Source organism: Pangasianodon hypophthalmus, chromosome 19, assembly GCF_027358585.1.
Source record: "Pangasianodon hypophthalmus isolate fPanHyp1 chromosome 19, fPanHyp1.pri, whole genome shotgun sequence".
NCBI classification, from domain to species: Eukaryota; Metazoa; Chordata; class Actinopteri; order Siluriformes; family Pangasiidae; genus Pangasianodon; species Pangasianodon hypophthalmus.
In genome coordinates, this window is record NC_069728.1 from 13,155,797 (window position 1) to 13,179,374 (window position 23,578).

General features: G+C 37.6%; 1 protein-coding gene across 9 annotated transcripts in view; it reads right to left on the reverse strand.

The window, feature by feature from the left end:
• The window catches only part of gphnb (gephyrin b), a 113,819-nt gene that overhangs the window by 63,359 nt on the left and 26,882 nt on the right, over positions 1 to 23,578 (reverse strand). For all 9 annotated transcript variants that reach the window (XM_053242185.1, XM_053242182.1, XM_053242184.1 and 6 more), the window contains one exon: positions 3,192 to 3,270. In XM_053242185.1, coding sequence (XP_053098160.1) covers positions 3,192 to 3,270 — 79 coding nt within the window. The remainder of the gene's footprint in view (positions 1 to 3,191; positions 3,271 to 23,578) is intronic.

Genomic DNA, 23,578 nt, shown 5'->3' on the forward strand with positions numbered 1-23,578 from the left:
TTATGGAAGGGAATGTTAAATTTGGACATTTCCTTCTATACTGCTAATTGATAAGACCTTACTCATCACATACCATTCCAGTCACGATGTTGCTGTATACTGTATGTACTCTGTTCCACACTGTTAAAAGGTTGTGCATATATTGTATACTTCTTGTTTACTTGAGTCTACTTGCACAGATTTATTTATTGTCTTGTATTTTGTCGTCCATTCGCATTGAGACTTTTACTTCTCCAGTGATTATCTTGTACTGCACTGTCATCACTTTCTATAACATATTGCACCAAGGCCATGGAGAATGCCATTTCATTTTATACCACAGTGTGGTCGAATGCTTGAATCTGATTGGTCAGAAGGTGTGCATTATCTTCGTATTACAGCACAGGTAATTTCGGCTTTAACATGAACGGTAGGTTAGAATTAATGCACTCATTCTAATACATTACTATTTCTATAGTAACAGCTCATACACGGGGACTTGTCCACGTACGCTCCACATAATCAAAGCCTAATAAACGGATTTAAAAAATTTGTAGTTTTACAAAGTAAAATCTATAATTGTTGATGTGGTGATGTGGGGATTTGTAACAGTCATGGTGCTTAGTGAAGTTTATCAGCACAGGTAAATCTTCAGATTTCTTGGTAAAATGACAACCTGCATTTTTTTGAGAGACAGAGACATAGAGAGAGAGTGTGATCCAATTGAGTGAGAGAAATTGAGAGGAAAAAAAAAAAAGAGCAAGGCTGGTGAGCGAATGACTGATTCCATGACATTAAATCTAAATAGAAACCGTTAAAATTCATGGTGTTTCATACATTAATAAATTAACAATGCAATCATTGGCAAATTGCTGTGGTATAAATGGAATAACACACTCCAGACCCTGCTGTATTACAAAAAATAATGCTCTTTGCGGTGGGGTAGTGGCACTCTGCTGGCGCGTTGTGCTGCATCACACCACCTCGGTCTGCATTATTTTGATATAACAGGATGGTCTGGAGTGAGTATTACTTACTGAACTTACTGGTCAGTATTACTTACTGAATACTTGTTTATGGCTAGAAGACAATAAAGCTCAGAACCCAATTTGAATGTGTGTACCTTTTACAAGTGTTATGGGTTGACATTTCATGGTATGATAGCCTTGTCTAAAAATATCATTATATCTTGGTATTAATAGACCTTTTAAAAACATCATTATGAAATCTTTGTACAAAACCAAAAGGAAACAAAAAGATCAAATCCCCTAATTGCTCTTCTTTCTGTGGGAAGAGATTTCTGGACATATAGTATGGTGGTTAAGTAATACTTCAGGAGGAGATCTGAAGTATTTATGATCACTTCATGTGGGATAAGTGATTTCTGTATAAATCACAGAGAAAATTCCATGAGTACTACATACACCATCATTTTAATACAATATTAGACCTTTATTATGAGCACTTGTATAGAGCTTATGGCTGTACAAATTGCTCTTGACAGTCACACATGACCATAACATCAATGTAGGCTGTACCTGTGCTGGAAGGTACAAACTTTATTTAAACAAAAAAAAAAAAAAAAAAAAACCCTCCAAAAGTCCTATTGCTGAAGAAAAATCTTTTCCCACAGGATACAATGAATCTTTAGCAACATGTCAATTTGGATGGGATATATATATTCCCTAGGATTATTTCAACTTGTCATTTTATAGAGGGTGAAATATGGTATGAGCTTTTCAGACGCACACACGCAATCTGTGAAAAATGACTGACATGACTGATTTGGACTGGACTAAAATCCCAGCAATACTCCAGTAATCATCACATTATCCACCTCCCCATGTAAAGAGATTTAAAATCTCGTATACTGTCTGTATTTAACACTTCGTCATTATAAGATGAAAGAGAGAGTGGCTGTGAGGAAAAACATCATGCTGAGAAAAAAAGAATGCATTTTAATTAATATATTGAAAAAGTGAGAAGAAATTATTTTAAAAACAAAACTAAAAGAGCCAAAATGTCTCCTTTCGGATGCTGAGGTTAAGGCTTGGGTTATATTTACGTGTGGGCATAGCACTAACTGACATAATTATTAATGAGGCTAACGTTCGGTGACTATGGGTGCTTTCACACCTACCTTGTTTGGTGTGGACCAATTACACATCTTTAGTTTGGTCTGTTTTGACATTTGTGAACACTCCACCCAACCTCAGATGCACACCAAACAATTGAACCGGGGGTCATGGTCTTCTTCCAAGTGAATTGTGGTTCAGTTAGTTACTAGTGAGAACCCAGTTTTATGATGGTCCACAACATGTACACTGTGTCACCATGGCAAAGTTTCATTTAAGGCATTCATATTTGATCTGAATGGACTGTGGAAGCTACCCGATTCACGCCCCCTGCCCCATTTGCGCCATCTGCACCAGCATCATCAGAGAGAATGATGCACACCAGCTGTTCCACAGGACCTGTGATGTTCAGTATATGAATCTATGTGTTAACACCAAAAAATAAAGACCACCTCTCCCCAATGAACACAATGTATTTATGTCTAGTGCACACGTAGATCAGCACGCAAGCTGTTGTTTTCCTTTAAATGCTTTACTTTTACCATCTCAAGGAAAAATCAAGGTCTTAAGTTTCATGTTATAAATGGGTCTAAAAGTAGGTCTATAAGAGCTAGAAATGACTGTAGAAATGACTGTAAACTATGGGTAATATTAGCACACTATTAAATGTTAATTAACAGTTGTATTATTCTATCTGTTTGTTCATATAAATGCATTTGCTTGACCTGCAGAGACGACAAAAAAAAAAACAATTCTTAATGAGAACTAATAAAAAGTGAATCAAATGACAAACATACAAAGATACAAAAAAGTCAAATGCTGGTTTAGATGTTAGCAAACAAAGCATGTGTGAAAATAGTCTAAAAGTAAAACATGGTATCTTAAATATTCCAGTGAGGGTTTTTTTGGCTTTGAATATGTGAATATCTCAAAAATTTGATTAAACAGTGAAATTTGTTTTTGATAGATTTAGTGTATATGCAGCAGTTCTAAGAAATGGCTTCCTGAGTCAAGTTCCTTGGCAGTGGACTCAGACTTTTGGACCCAATTCTCTCTCCTCTGTCTGTGTGTGTGTGTGGGTGTGTGTGCGCGTACGTGCGTGTGTGTGCGCACGCGTGTGTGTATGTGTTCACTCACAGGGAGGGGTCATGCACAAGGTCTTTGAGGTTGATGCCACTCCGGTCCTCTGCAAGGTTACGAAAACAGCTGTCACTCACTATAAGACAAAAGAGACATAATAGGTTAAAGTATTGATGTTACAGAGACACAAAACCAGACAGGGATGAGATTTCTTTGAACAGTGTGCTGTGCTATGTGCTAAAGGTAAAAATGATGCTCATTTTAAACGCACAGTTACATGATTTTCAATGCTATGTTAACAGTAGTTTACCTTTCCCCTGTTAGCACACTAGAAATCTTTTTGCTTTAAAAAAAAACAACAAACAAAATAAAAAAACCACATGTTATATGGCCTGGAAAACATAGTACATGGTCTGGAAAATACCCCCTTTCAAAAAAAAAAAAAAAATCCTTATATAAACTAATCAAATATATTTAACTGTTGTCGCTGGATGATTCTGTCATCCATTTTCACAAATGGCTTAATTTACAGTCCACATAGTCTCACACCTCACACACACACACATACACACACACGCACGCACACACGCCAACAACCAATGACAGCTGAGCAGGTGTCGACCACATGAGTCACACTTACGCACACTGTCAAAGTAGAGGAAGCTAAAGAAAGAGACTGAGAGACACAGGGAAACAAAGTGTTAGAGGGAGAGAGAATTAGAGAGAGAGAGAGAGAGAGAGAGAGCGAGAGCGTATTACATGCTGAGCAGGTAGAATGAAACAGCTTAAAGAAAAGCAGAAATACATTTATGAAATATCACACCAGGGTTTTTGAGAGGGAGAGAGAGAGAGGGAGAGAGAGGGGGAGAGAGGGGGAGAGAGAGAGAGAGAGAGAGAGAGAGGAAGAGAAGCAGACTATGTCCAATCTCATGCAGATAAAGTCATAAGAAAGGTACATTCGCAAACCCCATCCCTTAACATACTGTGCAAAAAAAGTTATGAAGGTTGTGAAAATGGTTAAGAATTTGCAAACATAGTATATATTGCTTTCCTCACTCAATAATAAAGCCCTGCTGGAAAACACTGAACACTCAAAATACCAATGACACCAAATACCAATGAGTAGCAGGGTGGGCTTTCTTTTCCCCTCAATGGCCATGATGCTCCTTTTTGTGCCGCTTTTTGGTAAAGGCCTGCCATTCATAAGCAAAAGGCTGAAGTTGCCCGTAGCCATAGGTTTGTGTTTTCTCCAAACACGGAGTTTGTTGTTTCTCCAAGAGAAGGACCCATTAACCAATAGACATAAGGCACACAACCACCAGCTGAAATGTACTTGTGAATTTGAAGAAGGAGCAGTGAGTGACACTGGCTAACGGAAAGTAATTTCTTGTTCTCCATACCTGCCAGTTTAAAATCTGAACCATTATAATATCTGATGTGACACAAGAAGTGAGCCATTTGTGAACTTCATACAGAGACTGCTACTGCGAGACTTTAAAAGACGGTGAGATTCATTTGTTTATTTCAAAGCAGTCAGGTCATCATTCACCTGTGTGCTTGTTGTCACATTATGTTGAGGCCTTATGTATTGCACTTCATCAGAAAGTCATGGAGTAGTATAGCAGTCAGCTAGCCAGTAATATAGTGGGCCTGATTCTTTAGGCTAGTTCTCTGAACATTTTGCTAACTAGTTTGGACAGCATGTGTTTAGTGATAAAATGCTTCCTGGTGTGCATTCTGGTCTGCTTATAGCCCCAGCAGAAACTGACAAGAAACAGCAATGTTGAAGTACACCAGCTGATCATGCTCTCCAACAACTTGAGGATAGTTTGCAATTGAGTAAGCTTCAAATAATAATTACAATAATACATAAAACAAAAATGCCAAAAATCTTCTAAGGTATAGTTAAAAAGTATGATGTGGTTTATTATCAGATTCCATTTAATATTCTCTTTATTGGCTGCTATAGTTAGTTGGACAGGTTACTTTTTAAATTTGAGCATTCGCTCCTCTGCATGGCCCTGGGTCATTGTGGCCGTCAGTGGCAATACAAAGGCGTGGTCTCCCAGTCCTTAAAGTTACCCCCTTTCAAAGGTTTCAAACAACTGATTATTATGTCAAATGTACGTCATTCATTGTACTACTGAGATGAGTAATACATTTTCTTTAAAAATACACAGCTCTAAGCCCTGGATGAATATGTGCACATACTGCTGAAGGAATATGAATATAATGCTGGGTTAAAGTGTGTGTGTAAGATGACAGAAGCAGAGAGTTGCCCTAGTGTTGAAACACTGCATGCTGCATTAAAGGAACTGCAGTACCACTCGCCTCCTCTCTCTGTTAACTCCCTCAGCTAAAAATAACCCACACACTCCTCTTTAAAGAAGGCAGGAACCGCCATTAACCCAATCACCAGGCACCTCGCAGAACTGTGTGTGTGTGTGCGTGTGTGTGTGTGCGTGTGCGCGTGTGTGTATGCGAGGGGAATTCCTAACAATGCTCCTCTCAACAGCAGTAGTAATTGTTGAGAGCTTGGGAGTGCTGCAGTAGAGAGAGAGAGAGAGAGAGAGAGAGAGAGAGAGTGGCAGAAACATTCTTCAAAGGAATATTAATGTCGTCCTGTGCAGAAGCACTGCACACAACACAAAATGGTGAACAGGAGAGGAAGAGAACAAGAGAAGATGAACTGAACAAACACGCTCTATAATCAGACACTTTCTTTAATCACCTAGTGTTATAATATCCAAACACTGTCTACAGTGTCCAAACACTCTACACGATTCCTGAACATTTGCTCCAAACACTGTCTCTAATGCCTAAACACTGTATAATCTCCAAACACTGTCTCTAATGTCTAAACACTGTATAATCTCCAAACACTGTCTCTAATGTCTAAACACTGTATAATCTCCCAACACTGTCTCTAATGTCTAAACAGTGTATAATCTCCCAACACTGTCTCTAATGCCTAAACACTGTATAATCTCCAAACACTGTCTCTAATGCCTAAACACTGTATAATCTCCAAACACTGTCTCTAATGCCTAAACACTGTATAATCTCCAAACACTGTCTCTAATGTCTAAACACTGTATAATCTCCAAACACTGTCTCTAATGTCTAAACACTGTATAATCTCCCAACACTGTCTCTAATGTCTAAACACTGTATAATCTCCAAACACTGTCTCTAATGTCTAAACACTGTATAATCTCCAAACACTGTCTCTAATGCCTAAACACTGTATAATCTCCCAACACTGTCTCTAATGTCTAAACACTGTATAATCTCCAAACACTGTCTCTAATGTCTAAACACTATATAATCTCCAAACATTGTCTCTAATTTCTAAACACTCTCTATAATCACCAAACACTATATGTAATTTCTAAACACTCTCTATAATCACCAAACACTGTATGTAATGTATAAACACTCTTTGTAATCTCGAAGCACTGTCTTTATTGTCTAAACACGCTATATAATTTCCACACAGTCTCTACTGCCTAAAGACTCTATATAATCTTCAAACGCTGGCGAGTATAGAGAGTGTTTAGACATTAAAGACAATGTTTGATGATTGTGGAGAATGTTTAGACATTAGAGGCATTGTTGGGAGATTAAAGAGAGTGTTTAGACATTACATTTGGTGTTTGTCTGTAATCTCTCTCTATAATCTCTAAACACTGTCTGTAATGTTCAAACACCCTCTATAATCTCCAAGCGCTACCTACATTCTTTAAACATTGACTTTACTTGTTGTCTGGACTGTTGTCACTGAATAACAGATGATATGAATTATTTTAAACAGTTTCTGTTTTTTCTGATGTAACTGATAGCTTGACTATCTTCCTAGTTGGGGAAGTTGATATTAGCTAAATCTATTGAGCACACTTGGTCTGAATACGCAAGTCCACATTCAGGATCGACTCTGGACTTGTGTGGGGCAGTGGCTCATAATCACAGGTTTGCATTCACATAGAAATATGGATTGCCAAAACATGGATTGAGCAATTCCATGGCTCACTTTTGTGCATGCAGGTTTGCAAAGTTTTCCTTTGATAAGTTGCAAAGAAAGGGGCTACATGGCATGTCCTCATGCAGGAACACCTGCAAACAAGGAACTGGTATAAGAAGATTTTTAGCTATGTAGGCCAGCACAAGACATGCATTTTTGTGACGCTCTCAGTGCAAGCACCTGTACCTTAAAAGTGAGCAAATTACAGTGCTCCAGTCCTATGAAAGTCTGTTTTTATATATCAATAGCCATAACATCTCTTTCTCTGGCATCATGAAGGTAGAAACAGTCATGAAAAATTAAACAAAATCACATTACTCAGTATGCGGCTCCAAGTTTCCAATAGCTTCCACACCTGAAGCAGACTGTTCTGGTGCTCTGTTGAAGCGAACCCCAGATCACAGTTTTCAACACACTCTCTGGATCGCTCCTAGGCTTAAAAACAGCGTTCACATCTCACCAATTTGACCTAATTCAGGGCTCAAACGGCCGGGAGCGCAGAAAACATAGCAAAACTAAGCATAAAAAAATAGTCAAAACTGCAAAATTAAATAACGTACACAAAATGGATACATGAAGTCCCAAAGGTTTTAGTCCTCTTACACCACAGCAGTTTGACAACAATTACAATTTAATTTATTAATGAACGCCAAAGCATACTTTTGTGGAATGTCTGTGAGACTAGTTAGTTCTTATCACTTACGTTATAGCATTATATAAAGTTTATAAGACAATAAGACCACTCAGAAGCAGTGGTGTGGTATAATACACAGTATACCCTACTGAGTTATGGGTATGAATGTCATGTATTTGATTTTTTTTTTTTTTATTTCAAATATGATCCTATTGTGAGCTGAAATGGTATTTAGAGAATAGAGTTAATTAGATAAATGAAGGGTTTATCTGAAGGAGAATAAACACTGCATGTTGGCGTTGCTGCAGCTCACACTGGGCAGCGTAGCACAGACACGCAGGTCTCGTCCAAGACGCACTCAGAGTGAGCACTTCACTAAGTGCCTTCCTGCTGCTTCTCCATCTGCACAGTAACAAGGACAAGATGGAGGATCCTGACCTTAGACACGACCCAGACTCTCTAGACACGTCCTCACGCATGCACGCACACACCCATGCACCCGTGCACGCACGCGCACACACTCTTACTGACACATAACGCATTAAATAGCTGGCTGCTTCTCTTACACAGACTAGTTAAGCTCATGAGTGTCAGACTTCAGTTGGAGTGTGTTGCTCCACTTTAACACACCTGATTCAGCTCGTACAGACTGTGTTAATGAGTACATGAGTTGAATTGGATGCGTTAGAGCAGGAGATGCTTTAACCTGTGCAATGCTGTGGTCTTCACTTTCAGATTCAAATCACTGTCAACATCATCATTATCACCACTACCACCATCATCATCATAATCATCATCATCTGAAGATCAGCAAGCACAGGGTACAGTCAGTACATATGTGTGTGTTAGGCAGACATTCCACAGCTGATAGAGCGTGTTCATTTTATATCAGTTCTGTGTCCTGCACTGTCCACTGATATGGTAGTGTGTGTGTGTGTGTGTGTGTGTATATAAGATAATGGTATGAGTGTATCAGGTGCAGCAATGTTGATCGATTTTTTTTTTTTTTTTTTTTTTTTTTTTAAAAACCAAAAATCTCAATGCTGTTGTGTTCAGAAACCCAGACTGATAAATGGGTTGAGGACAGTTAACACACTGAGTGTTAAAAAGATGAATTGATAACCAGGCATGTCTAATAAAGTAATAACTCCTCTCTGGTCAACCTCTCTGGTCTCTTTCCATTGCAGCACAGAGAAGAGGAAGGCAGAGCAAAGATGGGGTACAGTCAGTAATTTTATTCCTAAAGAGTGACACGTAATGGCCAATGTGTGTGTATCCAAAGTAGATGGACTTATTCACCTGGCAAGTTAGTGGAAATGGCATACAACTGTTGAAAATAATAATAAAAAAAGAACTTAATGAAGTGAAAAAAAATTGGCAACAATTTGCATTTGTTTTTACTTGATTGAAATGGGTAAATATTGCACAAATAAAGCAAGGAAATCAAGCCTCTATTGTTCTTTCTTTTGAGTAAATTTTACTGATTTGCTTCCTGCAACAAACCTCCTGCAACAACTGAGCTGAGCAAATGTAGCTTAACAAACTTGCTCAAGGGTCCAACAGTGACAGCATAGCATTGCTGAGATTTCAACTCTTAACCTTCTGATTACTAGTCCAAAGTCTTAACCACTGAGCCACCAACACATTCAATCTAAACTTGTGGAAAGCTGACCATCACACCCATATGTAGGCCTTCCCCAAACCATTGCCACTGAATTTAAAGCATATAAGCATACCTTCTGGGAAAGTCTTCCCAGAAGAGTGGAGGTTATTACTGCAGCAAAGCGAGCATTAAATCTGGAATGTGATGTTCAACAAGCAGGTGCGATGGTCAGGTGTCCACAAACTTTTGGCCATGTAGTGTATGTAGAATAATTATATGATATGATTGTATTAACTTGAAACTTGTTCTAAAATTGTGCGAAGCAAACAGAAAAAATTATTAACTCACGTGCAGCACTGCAGCAACCTCATGGTACTCTTCTGGTCAGCATGCATAGATGTACACAAGAATCCAATCGTTCAAGTACACATTACTTGTTTTTTCTTGATTTGTGAGAACTTGTAGTGTAATTGTAAATTTCAAATGCTCACTTTGGGTTTTAGCCACCTATTTTTACATGAATTACTTTAGTACAGAACCTACTAAATTTATTCATGTAAAAACATGTAATCCTGATTATTTTAAATCATTTATTTATTTATTTATTTATTTATTTAACAGATTTGCCATATTTGAATTGTTGTTGATGTGAAATTCTCACATTTCTTACACACCTTAAAAAAAACCCTCAGACTCACTTCTGCATAATGAATTCTTGAATAAGGGGACACTCAGTGAAATGTTATCTTAATGTTTAATAACAAGTAAACCAATATTACACTGTGCGATTTCAGCAGTCTTTTAAGATTATTACCTGTCACGCAGTACAAGACGATTCCACTAAAATCATGGCTAAATTCTATAACAGACTGTGTGATAATGTTGGATTATATCATGACGATCCCCTAACGATAGACCTGCGATTACAGAAAAGATACTACATTCTGCTTACATCACCAGTTGGTGCAATCTGGACTGGTGCCGAAAACAGGCTCGCATAAACAAACTTTCTTTACAGTCAGCTTGAGTTAATGATGATATTTTGTTCTTTCTATTAACATATTTCTTTTTCATTACTAGCTGTCCTGGGTTTCGCATTATCCTATGCTGCCCTCCTTGTGGTGGATTTTAGATGAGCATCGTAGCAGCGATCACATATTTTCTTTTTTATTTTAATCAAAAAATATCTGACACTGCCAGAACTTTATCAGCTGTCTTTGGTCGCAACGGCAATAAATCAGCTAATTATGTGTTCTAAGACCGCCGATCTCAACTCATGACCAAGGAATTCCTTTATGATTCGCATGTTCTTTCTACAACAGAAAAATCAGGCAGAAAATTCATACAGTGTAAAGCCAGCTTGAAGTTTGTGAGCCCCACTGTACACCCAAAAAAGGTTGAAACTAGATGTATCAAAGTGTTGCTTCCTCTCCTTTAGCCAATCAGATGTAACATCATGAGGTGTTTGCTCTCCTATCTCCTGAATGTTTTGGGAATGAAACACATCCAGTAGCTGTGAGGTTACAGATAACCCCAACTTACCACTCTGCATCATCTCTCCTTTTGTCAGAGAGAGGTAAAGGAGGATGAGGATGATGTGAAGGGATACACAGTCTCTCGCTCACACACACACACACACACACACACATACACACACTCATACACAGCTTTTCCTTTAATCTGAGGCTCGGGTAAATTTCCAAATGAATAAAGGCTGCACGGTGCTGAGGGAAAATATAGTAACAGCAATAAAAGCAGATAAGCTGATCTAATATAAACCCGCCGTTTCTTAGCAACCCTGTTAATTCGGAGCGGAGAGGGAATGCAGCATCTATCAGCAAACACATACACACACACGCGCGCACACACAAACCCACACACATCATAGAAGCAGCTCTATTACACATGGACTCACAGGGAAAAACCCAGGATACTCGCACAGCACACACACTTGACCACAAAGACACCAATACTGTATGTTCAATCATACACAGATATACACACACGTACACACACAGGGCATGGACCCTGAGATCTCTGTGTAGCACTAAACTACAGCTTCTCTCTCTTTACAACCCAAGTGAGATTGATAATGAACATAATGTGTTAATAAAACATACAAAATAATCTTTCATTTCAGTCTCATTTGATTCTGAAATCTTAAATGAAGGGCCCTTATTTAATGGGGTAGGTTAGCTGCACTTCGCTCCCTACTGCGGAGGAGCAGAAACCCAGAGTGAGCATGAGCTAGGCGTTGATAGAGTATAGCACAGAGGACAGAGTGTAGTATATACCAGTGCTGTCAAATCCCTTTAAACAGCAGACAAATTTTTTAAATTTATATTATTTCATTGTCAGTAGCCCTACATTATGTGTTTGAATAACAAACATAAACCCCAAAATATGAAAAACATGTCACTTTCTTAACCAAGATCAACATTTTTTCCATTGTATTCCAATATTTCAGATTTGGTTTTATGTATTTACCCACAATAATGTTTGTGTCATCACTGATATATAGCTAGGTTCTACATTTCTGACCTGCCCATAACAACACAAATTTATAGCAAATCCCAAATGGCTTCCTATTAACTATATAACTGCACTCGATGTGGTATAACATAATATCATTTAAGCCCTATGTAGTGGACTACATGCCTATTGGAACACAATGAGAATCAGTGACAGAAATAAAGTGTTACTTCATTTAGTGTCAGTTGTCTACTTATAGTACTGTGCAAAAGTCTTAGGCACATGCAAAGAAATGCCGTAGAGCAAAGATCAAAAATCAAATGTTTCTACATTTTAAAAAAATACTATAAAGAGCAGTAAACAGTAATAAATGAAACAAAGTCAATATTTGGTGTGATGACACTTTGCCTAAATAAAATAAAATAAAATAAAAAGAACTATTAGTCTGAGGCACAGTGTGTGCAGTTTTACAAGTAAATGAGCTGCAAGTGTTACTGAGCATCTTGCAGCAGGAGCCACAGTTCTTCTGGAGACTTTGACTGCTGCATTTGCTTCTTATTTTTGCAGCAAAACCAAGCAGCCTTCATTATGTTTTTGGTCTGAGGTCATAATATGAGGTCTTACATAATAAGCTGCTTTCTTTACTGACATACAAACATTTTTCTGTAACATTTAATTTTGTGCTGGAAAACTAATGTTTGGAAATCTAATACTGATTCGATAATGTAGAAGTCATAAAATAAATATCTATAACAAAGTGTGTACTTAAAAAAAAAAAAATAAAAAAAATAAAAAAAAAGAAGAAAAAAAAAAAAAAGAACCTACACAAGTGCCTATGAGTTTTGCACAGTACTGTATGTCTAATAACCCCTTTATACAAAAACTGCATTTTTTTTTTTTTTTTTTTTTTTTAAACATATGTTTAGGAAATTATCTCATACTTTAAAATGTCAATTATGTTTATTTATTCAGATAATTTCTGTAGTCTCAAAAGTGCCAGATTTGTTTAGGAGTGTTGATGAACATAATATTACTAAAAGTTGATCACAGGATAGTTTGGTCTTAATATGTTTCATTACACAAACAGGCGACTCTAAGGGGAAACCTGGTGGCTGTTATACTGTGGAGGACATTTTGCATGGCTTGAGATCACTGGTCCTCTTAGATGGAAGCTTCACTGCAAATCAATACAAAGTTCTCCTAATTGATCATCATCTTAATTGATTCTCTTCCAGGATGACCCCGCCCACATCCACAGGGCACAAGAGCTCACTGAATGGTTTGATGAAGATTAAAATATTGTAAATCATACTGGCAGAAAGAATCTGTTTTACTGATGGACAGGGTGGAGGAGGGCTGACAAATTATGCAGAGACATTCATTCAACCATTACACACCTGCAGAGTTACTTATACGGTATGTTTAATTTTAAATAAATTATCCAGTGATTGTAGGAGCAAGGTAGCATCTAATAGATTCCCTTTTTAATCTAGTTGTGATGCATCAATGCAATTTCATTTAGGATTTTCTAATAATCTATGTCATGATCTTACAGGCAGACACAGTAATCACAGACAAATCCCGAATCACATCAACAACAAACAGGCTGAGATTGAAACCAGAAAACACCAGAGACATGAAGGACAAGAAGTAGGACGATAAAAAAAAAAAAAAAAAAAACAGCTTAGAATTGCAAATAATACATGCACAACTTTGTGAGATGAAAGGACAAAAGACTAACAAAAGGGGTATACACACACACACACACGCACACACACACAAAATTACATTTTGTATGGAAATATGGGATTTTTCCAACACTGGAGAGTTGAAGACTGGAAGAAGACCAGGTGATTTTTTTTCTTCTAATCTTCGACTGTCCAGTTTCGATGAGCCCATGTCCATGACAGCCTCAGATTCCTGTTTTTTAGTTCTGCCTTCAAACTTTGGAAATATGAAAACTGCCATAAAATTGTGTCATAAAATATGTGAGCATATCAGGTTCTAATATGCACATACAGGCCATGCAACACCAGATATCCAGGACAAGAGGATAACCCATGGAAGATGTATGATAGGGACATCTTCCATTTTGTTTAGACCATATTCATTTAATGAGAGTAAAAATAAACAGGTGCTTCTGTGCATTTTTTTTTAATCTAATGACAATTTTGTGGAACAAATATTGGTTTTCAAAACAAACTTTCAGACTTTGGACACATCTGCACACCTAGAATAGTCTACGCTCGATGCTGGACATCACAGCTCTGCTTCCTCCTCCTCCCTCCTCAGCCAATCAGAGATAACATCATAGCATGTTTGGGCCATTACCTCCACACCTAGCTGCCTCCATTTTGTCTAGTGATGTTATTATAATCCAGATGTTCTGCATGTCTGATATTACCACTATTCCACTATTAAATATTTGAACAAGAGTTCAAAGCTCAAATACACTCCACCTGGCCATGAACTGTTGAGTTACATCAGAAAGCTGTGAAATACTTACGGATGTGTTCACATGATTAAACGCCCGTATGGTCGTCAGCTCAGTCTCATCTTGTCCTTTTTTCCTCTTTCACTACAGCGCTGCTCCACTCCACTCATTTACCTGGCCTCCTTAGTGTCTGCTGAAGTTCTGAGCAGTTCCACTCAGCGCCTGCTGTTGTATTGATGTTTTATTAACACCTCCATGAATACTGAAGGAACGCTAACTAATGAAGCCACTGCAACTATGTTCCACCCACCACTCTGAGCTGAGGATTAGACAGGAAGAGCTCTCCTTCCATCCCACTCCTTTTCTGTTTGTCTGTTTTAATTCCTCTTTAACATATCCATCGCTGACATTTTCCTCACTGAAATCTCATATATACAGTCCCTTCCAAAAGTATTGGAACAGCCACTTCTTTAGTTTTTGCTATACACTGAAGACATTTGGGTTTGAGATCAAAAGATGAATATGAGAAGATAGATCAGAATTTCAGCTTTCATTTCCTGATATTTACATCTAGGTGTATTATGGCACCTCTGGTGGTAGACTACCCAATTATTAGGTGAGCAAAAGTATATGAGGGTTGCATAACCCTTGCTTGCAATAACCGCATCAAACCCACAACCCACTGACATCATCAAACTGTTGCGTTCTTCTTTTCTGATGCTTTTCCAGGCTTGTACCAAAGCTTCTTTCAGTTGTTTGTTTTGAGAGGTTTCTCCCTTCAGTCTCCTCTTCAGGAAGAGAAATGCATACTTAATTGGGTTAAGGTCTGGTGATCGACTTGGCCAGTCTAAAATCTTCCACTTTTCCCCCCTGATGAAGTCCTTTGTTGTGTTGGCAGTGTGTTTTGGGTCATTGTCTTGCTGCATGATGAAGTTCCTCCCAATTAGATTGGAAGCATTTCTCTGTAAATTGACAGACAATGTTTCTGTAGACCTCTGAATTCATTTTGCTGCTACCGTCATGAGTTACATCATCAATAAAGATTAGTGAGCCTGCTCCAGAAGCAGCCATGCAAGCCCAAGCCATGACACTACCTCCACCGTGCTTGACCAATGAGCTCATATGTTTTGGATCATAAGCAGATCATTTCTTTCACCAGGTTCACCTTGTTTCCAGAACTTTTGTTGCACTTCTCTGTATTTCTTTGTGAATTCCAATCTGGCCTTCTGATTCTTACTGCTGATGAGTGGTTTGTATCTTGTGGTATGGCCTCTTTATTTCTGCTCTCAATGTCGTCTTCAAAAGGTGCATTGTGATACCTTCACCCCTGCCCTATGGAGGTTGTTGGTGATGTCACTGACTGTTGTTTTTGGGTTTTTCTTCACAACTTTCACAATGTTTGTCATCAGCTGCTGTTGTTTTCCTTGGCTGACCTGTTCAGTGGCTGATTGTTAGTATACCAGTGGTTTCTTTGTTTTTCAGGACATTCCATATTGTTGTATTGGCTATTCTCAAAGCTAGTGCAATGGCTCTGATCAATCTTCTCATCTTCAAAATGGTTTTTCTCCCATAGACAGCTCTCTGGTCTTCATGTTGTTTAACAACACATGCAGTCTTCACAGGTGACACTCAGGGCTCAAACCAAGAGTGAGCATTCAGAGCTATTAATTGTTTAAACAATCAATCTAACGGTACACCTGGGCAACAAGAAACACCTATCAGTCACATGCTCCAATATTTCTGATCATTTGAAAAATAGGTGGGTTCAAACAAAATGTGTCATGTTCTAAGCTATTTAATACATCTAGATGTAACTATCGGGAAATGAAAGCTGAAATTTTTATTTCAATATATATAACACATATACTGTATATACTACGTACAGTACTGTATATTGTAAACTGACTTAGAATTATATAAAAATAAAATTAATGGCCAACGTCTTGTATTTTGATTATATATTACATTATATGGCCAAAAGTTTGTGGACACCTGACCATCACATCCATACGTGTTCCTTCCCCAAACTTTTGCCACAAAGATGGAAGCACACAATTGTATAGGATGTCTTTGTATGCTGTAGCATTAAAATTTCTCTTCACTGGAACTAAGAAGCCCAAACCTGTTCCAGCATGCCAGTGTCCCTGTGCACAAAGCGAGCTCCATGAACACATGGTTTGTTGAGGTTGGAGTGGAAGAACTTCAGTGTCCTGCAGAGAGCCCTGACCTCAACCCCACTGAATACCTTTGGAATGAAGTGGAACGCCGACTGCACCTCAGGCCTCCTCACCCAACACCAGAGCCTGACCTCACTAATGCTCTTGTGGTCTGAATGACCACAAATCCCTACAGTCACACTCCAAAATCCTTCCCAGAAGAGTGGAGGTTATTATAACAGCAACAGTGGACTAAAGCTGGAATGGGATGTTCAACAAGCACATGAGCATGATGGTCAGGTGTCCGCAAACTGTTGGCCATACAGTGTATGACAAGTTTTTTGTTTTTTTTTTGCCACAAAAGTGTTGCAGAGGATTCAAATTTAGGACCCACTTCATGTTAATACACCTAAAACAGCTTCTTGATAGCATGTCACTTATGGGAGGCCATTAAAACTGAATGGAATGACACATCCATGAGTAATGCACTTTTTTTACTTCGTAGATTTTTTTTGTACCAGAATAGGCCAAGTGCATGAAATTTAGTATTTTTAATTTAACAAACAAGTTAAACAAGGACAAGATAATGTCAATGCTGTTCTGTCCAGTAATGGCCTCTCACATATGATAGTTCATCAAGAAGCTGTATCAACATGAAATGGGTCCTAACTTTGAATGATTTGCAACACATTAATGGCAAAAAGAAAAAAACGTGGCCATTTTATGTCAGGCTGCAGAAATTACTACGCATACATAATTGGAATTTACCTTTTTTATATACATGTATAATACTACAGCACTCTTCAATTGTCAATTCTGATTGATGAGAAGGTGTAATAATACACATATAGTAATGACTCAAGAGTAGCGGATACTTTACATAATCTAAGTTTTATTTAACAAAGAAAAATGTATAATCATTGATCTGCTGAATCTTTCTGCAAGAAGTCATTTATTTAACATTTATGGACGTATTGTTTGTAACAGTCAGTTTTTTTTTGCCACAGGAGAGTCTTCAGGACAGAGTTAAATATGGTTGAAATGACATGTATATGGTTGAAATGACAATGAAGCAACCATAAAGCCACTTGACTTGACTTGAGAGGACTTTACATGGAAACTCTGTCGTAAACATGATGAGCTGTTATTTTTTGTCTTATCAACTTCAAGAGATAATAAAAAGAGAAGCTGGTTAGGGAACAACTGTTTATAGCTGCCATAACGTAAGTGATAACAGGAACTAACCTGTCTTTTGAATGTTCCACAGCTTTATATGGAACTATAGCTGGATAAAAAGTATGACATGTCATTCAAAATTGTAATTGTTGGCAAACTGCTGTGCTGTAAAAGGAAAACACTTTGAGATGTGCTGTTATTGGAAAATAACACGTTGGACCACATTATTTTGCTATAACAGTGCATCCAGTTGAATTGTTTTCATTATATAACATGTTTTTCATGACATATTTGAAATACGAAATACTTTGTGCCCTGCCTCTATCATACATACAGAGAGATTCTAAACTTGAGCTGAAATGTTAATACCTTCTGACTATTAAACTTGGCAGTGTATATGTAGTGAGACAATGACATTTTTGCCTATAGGTTAAAAACTACATATACAACACATAATACTGACACTAAAACTAATGGACAACTGAGGAAAAATCATGCCGAAATGACCTATTACCACCATATTGTTCAGATGACACATATGTTCATCCTTCTAGCAGTTTCCATAATTCATACAGCAACACAATATAGAAAGTGAAGGAATATAAGTATACATGTTTGTTTCTGTTATTTTATATACTGTACATATGGTGCATATGTCCACTTTTATCCAAATTTAAACACATATATTGTCTTTTGACTTTGTACTTATAAATATGAACAAACAAAGTATGCATTGATAAGCATTAACAAATATATGTTTAAAAAACCAAATTGATAGGAAAATTAAGGCAGAACAAATTAAGAACTTTAGTACTTTGTTGCAAACTTTTTTTGCAATTAAGGCCTTGAGACATCTACACTAAGAAGTAAATAGGTTTTTGCAGCATTGTGGTTCAATTTTGGCCCATTTCTCTGGCAAATCATCCTCAATTCCCCAAGGTTATGAAGGTCTCTGTGATGGACTTGCAATTTCAAAATCCTCCATAAATATTCAATGGGATTCAAGTCTGGAGATTGGCTAAGGCTTGCACGGCCTTCCTAAACTACTTTGGGTGTATGTTTGGGGTTGTTGTCTTGTTGAAATGTCCAGCTTCTCCCCAGTTTCTGTTTCTTGGGTGATGAGATTAGTACACCAGTACACCGCTCCATTCTTTCAATGACATATCATGCCCCAGTGCTGTTTGCAAAGAAGAAGCCCCATGATGCTCATCATGATGCTCTCACTTCTGTACTTCACTGTGGGGATGGTTTTCTTGGGATCATCCCTGCAACTCTTCTTTCTCCAAAAATGATGTGCTGAATTATTATTATTCTATTTTCTGATCTGGAGTATATTACACACACATATATATATATATATATATATATATATATATATATATTACATACACTGTGTATATATGTATATAGTATATTGTATACTCCAATTTTTTTCTGATTTGTCAAAAGGTTTGTGTGCAAACAGATGTGTTTTTATTTATTTATTTATTTTTTAAGAGTTTTGCATGGCAAAACATATGTACTTTGAATCCAGTGTCTGAATACTTTTTTCCATATCATTTTGTAAACACATCTTTATTTATGCTTATGAATATATACTTTTTGTTCATATTTATAAGTACAAAGTGGAAAAAAAGACATTTGAAGTGGATATATGCACTGGAAGTATATTAAATAACAAAAAGAGTATGTGGGTACTTATTTCCCCTCACTATATAAGTATTTCCTACAGCAGAAAGAATTTGGATTGCTGGACTGCTTATACATCGTAGCTACTGAATAATTTGAATACTGTTTATGAGTAAGAAACAATATAAGGCAGCTTAGTGTGTTGAAAAAGATTCTGTACAAAACCAGAAAAGTAAACTTCATGAAGCAAACATGTTTTGGTTGAATGATTACATTTGTAGTCAGGGGGAACAAAACAGCAAGTTTCATTTTCAGCCAAACTGTCTGTTATATGCTCGTGAGAAAAACGTGGCCCGACTTTTTCATTTGATAATTAACTTGTAGCTGACGCTGGCACATTTACGCTGATGTTCTGACCTAGCTAAAACCTTGATTAATGTGGCCTTGTAAAATAAACTAATAAACCACATTAAAAAGAATACAAGCTTCTCCTTTGCAAGCTTTCTTTCAAACTGGATCTCTCCTCATTGTCCTTTTCTGTTTCACGCCTCATTCCCCTCTTCCTCTTTCTTCGTTGTTTCATCTCCTTATTCTCGGTAGATATATGGAGGTGAGCTCTGGAAGCTTTCTCTGCGTGTATTACCCATCAGGCTCCTCTGTGATTACAGGCACTTAAATAATTCCCTGAATAATTCACCGATGTAACAGGAGCCACGGCGAATGGCAGCTGGCTGATTGGACCGATGAATAATGTGCGTATTACACAAATGCGAGGGGCGACACGCTCCATAAGACACTCTCAGGGCTCCTTTGCTGTCTATTTAACCCTCATGTCCTGTTCACTATTCAGCAATGTTCTGTCCCATTGACCTGGGCTGTCTCTCTAGATTTTTATAGCAACACTATATGATAATAAGGATCAGCTGAATACAGTGTTTGATAACAGTTTTTCGTCATGCACTTTTTGGAATATTTGGACCTGACTGTACACCCAGAAAGGTCAACACTTGTCCGGTAGAAATGGGTGGAATGGGACATCATATGGTTCAAAAACACCACGTGATTTTTCTTTTATTATCATTTATTTATATTTTACACATGTGTACATTTGCTCTGGCTACAACAGTGTCCCCTTTTTATAAAAAAAAAAAAAAAATAATTAAAAAAAAAAAAAAAAAAAAAAAAAAAAAAAAAAAAAGAGTGAGACACCTTACTTAAGCTAACAGAGCTAAGAAAAAAAAGGCACACTAGCAAACTTAGCTAAGGATCTTTCAATTAATGCTTAATAATATATGCACAAGCTTGGAACAATGTGGTGAATAAAATTTTTACATGGACATTTACCACATAAGGATTCTTGCAGGAAACTCTGAAACATTGTAGAATTTTTAAACTCTACAAAATACGTGAGTAAATTACTCTTTTGGTTTGGTAGCTGCTGTATGAAAGACTCTCAGCTAGCAGATTAGCTATGGCTGAACTGAGAGAAATACTGGGTATAATATTTGGTGAAAATTCACTCTGGTTATTGTATACACTGGAAGAAAATGGCTGATTTGAATTTACAACATGTTCCACTCCAGAGACTCCAGTGCTGTGACTTTGCTTGCACAAACAATATTGAGGCTGGGAGAGAACAGAACCACAGCTAGGCTTATCACAGTGTGTATTTCCTATTGCTGTTGTCATGTAAGGGCATTGCATTCTCAAAGTGCTGATGTAGTGGATTGGTCTGAGAGATTCGCCCTTCTCCGACTATAATGGCTTCACGGCGACTCACTATAGCAAGGTGAACGCACAGCCCTGTGTCTTGTTGAGCACTGTTACATGTTTAGTAAAAATGTAAATGGATAATTATGTTTGCTTCGCTACAGTGCGTGCTAATGTGTTATTGATTACTTTGCACAATGACAAACCCTTTCAAAAAAGCTACCATTAATGCTTATGAGTAATTGCTACTCCTGGTTTTAAACCCCAAAATGGCCTGTATACAGCAAAACACACACAACACTCATCCGGCTAAGCTCATTAAGTGCAGCCCTAGTTGCCTTGTTCCCTCCGTCAGCCTGTTAGATAAATTAAAAATATGATTTAATGTGATACTTCTTCAGTTCAAGACAGGTTTGGATGACTAGTGTTTGGTTCTTTTGTTTTTTGTTTTTTTTTGTAAAGAAGCCACAAGGCTTATGTAGCTAACAAGTCATGGAAGTCTATTGTGAAACTAGAGCCCGCAGTGTTAAATGCCGTTTCTTAATGACTTAACACCTGATATTGACATTAGCACACTTATCTACATGTAATCTCTTATTGTCACTATTGCTTTCCTACAGTATTGGACACACGTAGCTGCTTCTTCTCTCACCAGAGGTGAGGGGGCATCACAAATCTGCCGGCTCAGCTCTTCCTCCTGCCTGCTCTGTGTGACCTCGGCATGAACACACCACACACTCTGCCTTTAACACTGCAGGTAGTGAAGAAGATTTCACGCGCAAGCCTAATCCACCATGAAACACACTGCTGGGGTTATTGAATTAAAGTGCGTGCTCTGATAACACCGCCCCTTGGAATTTAATGCAGAAACATGATAGTGTCAGCTACAGTGCATGTATATTTCCTCCTCAGGGTGTTCATAAAATGAGCACAAACACTTAAATCACAATTTATAAAAGGTCAGTAGTGGTGATAATAATACTGACAAATAATGTAATACAGTCACCAGAGATACTTCTATCCTTGTAACCATTCAACTATCCATATATACATCATCTACACTCTTAGAAAAAAAAAAGTTTTTTTTAAGGGGCTGTTAGTATAATGAAATGTTCTTAGCAATCCCCAAGGGTTATAATTTGGAGCACTTTGTGATAAGGAACCACTCTGTTGAATGATTGCATTGAGGGATAGCCTTCCATTGAAGGACCCATAATGGTGCTAGATTCAACTTTCCATTCATCCAACAGTTCTAGATTTAACCTTGTATATAATCCATCTGTCCATTCATCCAATCAACAATTCTAGATTCGACCTTGCATATCATCAATGTAAATAATCCATTTATCCACCCATCCATCCATCCATCCCACGGTTCTAGATTTGACCTTGCATATAATCCATTCATCCTATGATTCTATATTTGAACTTGTAAATAATCCATCCATCCATCAGTTCAAAATTTGAACTTGCATCCATCCAATAGTTCTAGATTCACCCTTACATGTAATCCCTCCATCCAACCATCCATCTGTCCACATCCATCCATCCTAGATTTGACCTTGCATACAATCCATTCATCCTATGGATCTAGATTCAACCTTGCATTTAATTCATACATCCTTCCATCCATTCTAGATTTGACCTTGCATACAGCCCATCTATCCAATGGTTCATCTATATTAAAATAAGCTACAACTACTTTATCTAGTCAGGATAACAGTTGATCCCAGAAACACTGTAAAACACCTGGGTCATGGGACACAAGTACATCACAGCGAGTGATCCGACTAAGTCTTTGAAAACTGAAGTTCTGTAATGTAATTAAGTTTAATAAAATTAAGTTTACATTCGATTGAATGCAGTTAAAATTCACAAACATGCTAAAGCTGCTTGCCTGGTGTAATTATGTGGCTGACATTTTTTCCATGTATTGACAGATATGTAGTCTGTGTGAGTGCAAGCAGACAGCAGAAGCTGGCCATAACTCTAAGGCCATGTGCATTCACCTGCTTTTATTCAGAGCACTTCCACAATAAAGAACGGTTGAACCAGCAGTCTAATTCCTGTCCAGCCACTACACACAACACAATGCAGTGTAGTTATGACCATGCTTATTAGGATTGCATGTGGTCTTCTTAGAGAAGTCCATCTCATAATAATGTTCACCAGATGAGAGTATTACAAAGATGATGTACAGAGTTATTGCTCTAAGACATTATTGTGATCATATTGTAACCCATGATAAAAGGATACCGTTATGTAAGGAATAACACAGAATGGTTTGTTATATGAAAATAATGCATGTGTGCGTGTGTGCGTGTGTGTGTGTGTGTGTGTGTGTGTGTGAGAGGGAGAGAGAGAGATGTGGCACAACACGCAAGCATTATTTTCATATAACAGCATGGTCTGGAGTGTGTTATTCTGCTTATACCACAGTGGTTTGCCAATGATTACAATGTTTACTTTATTATTGGACGACACGTCATGCATTTTAATGGTTTATAGTCAGATTTAATGTTGTGGAAACTCCAAAAGACATGTTAGGTCCTGTTCTCACCTACGTTATAGCTGCAATAATCAGTCATCTTCACTCTCTCTCTGTTTCT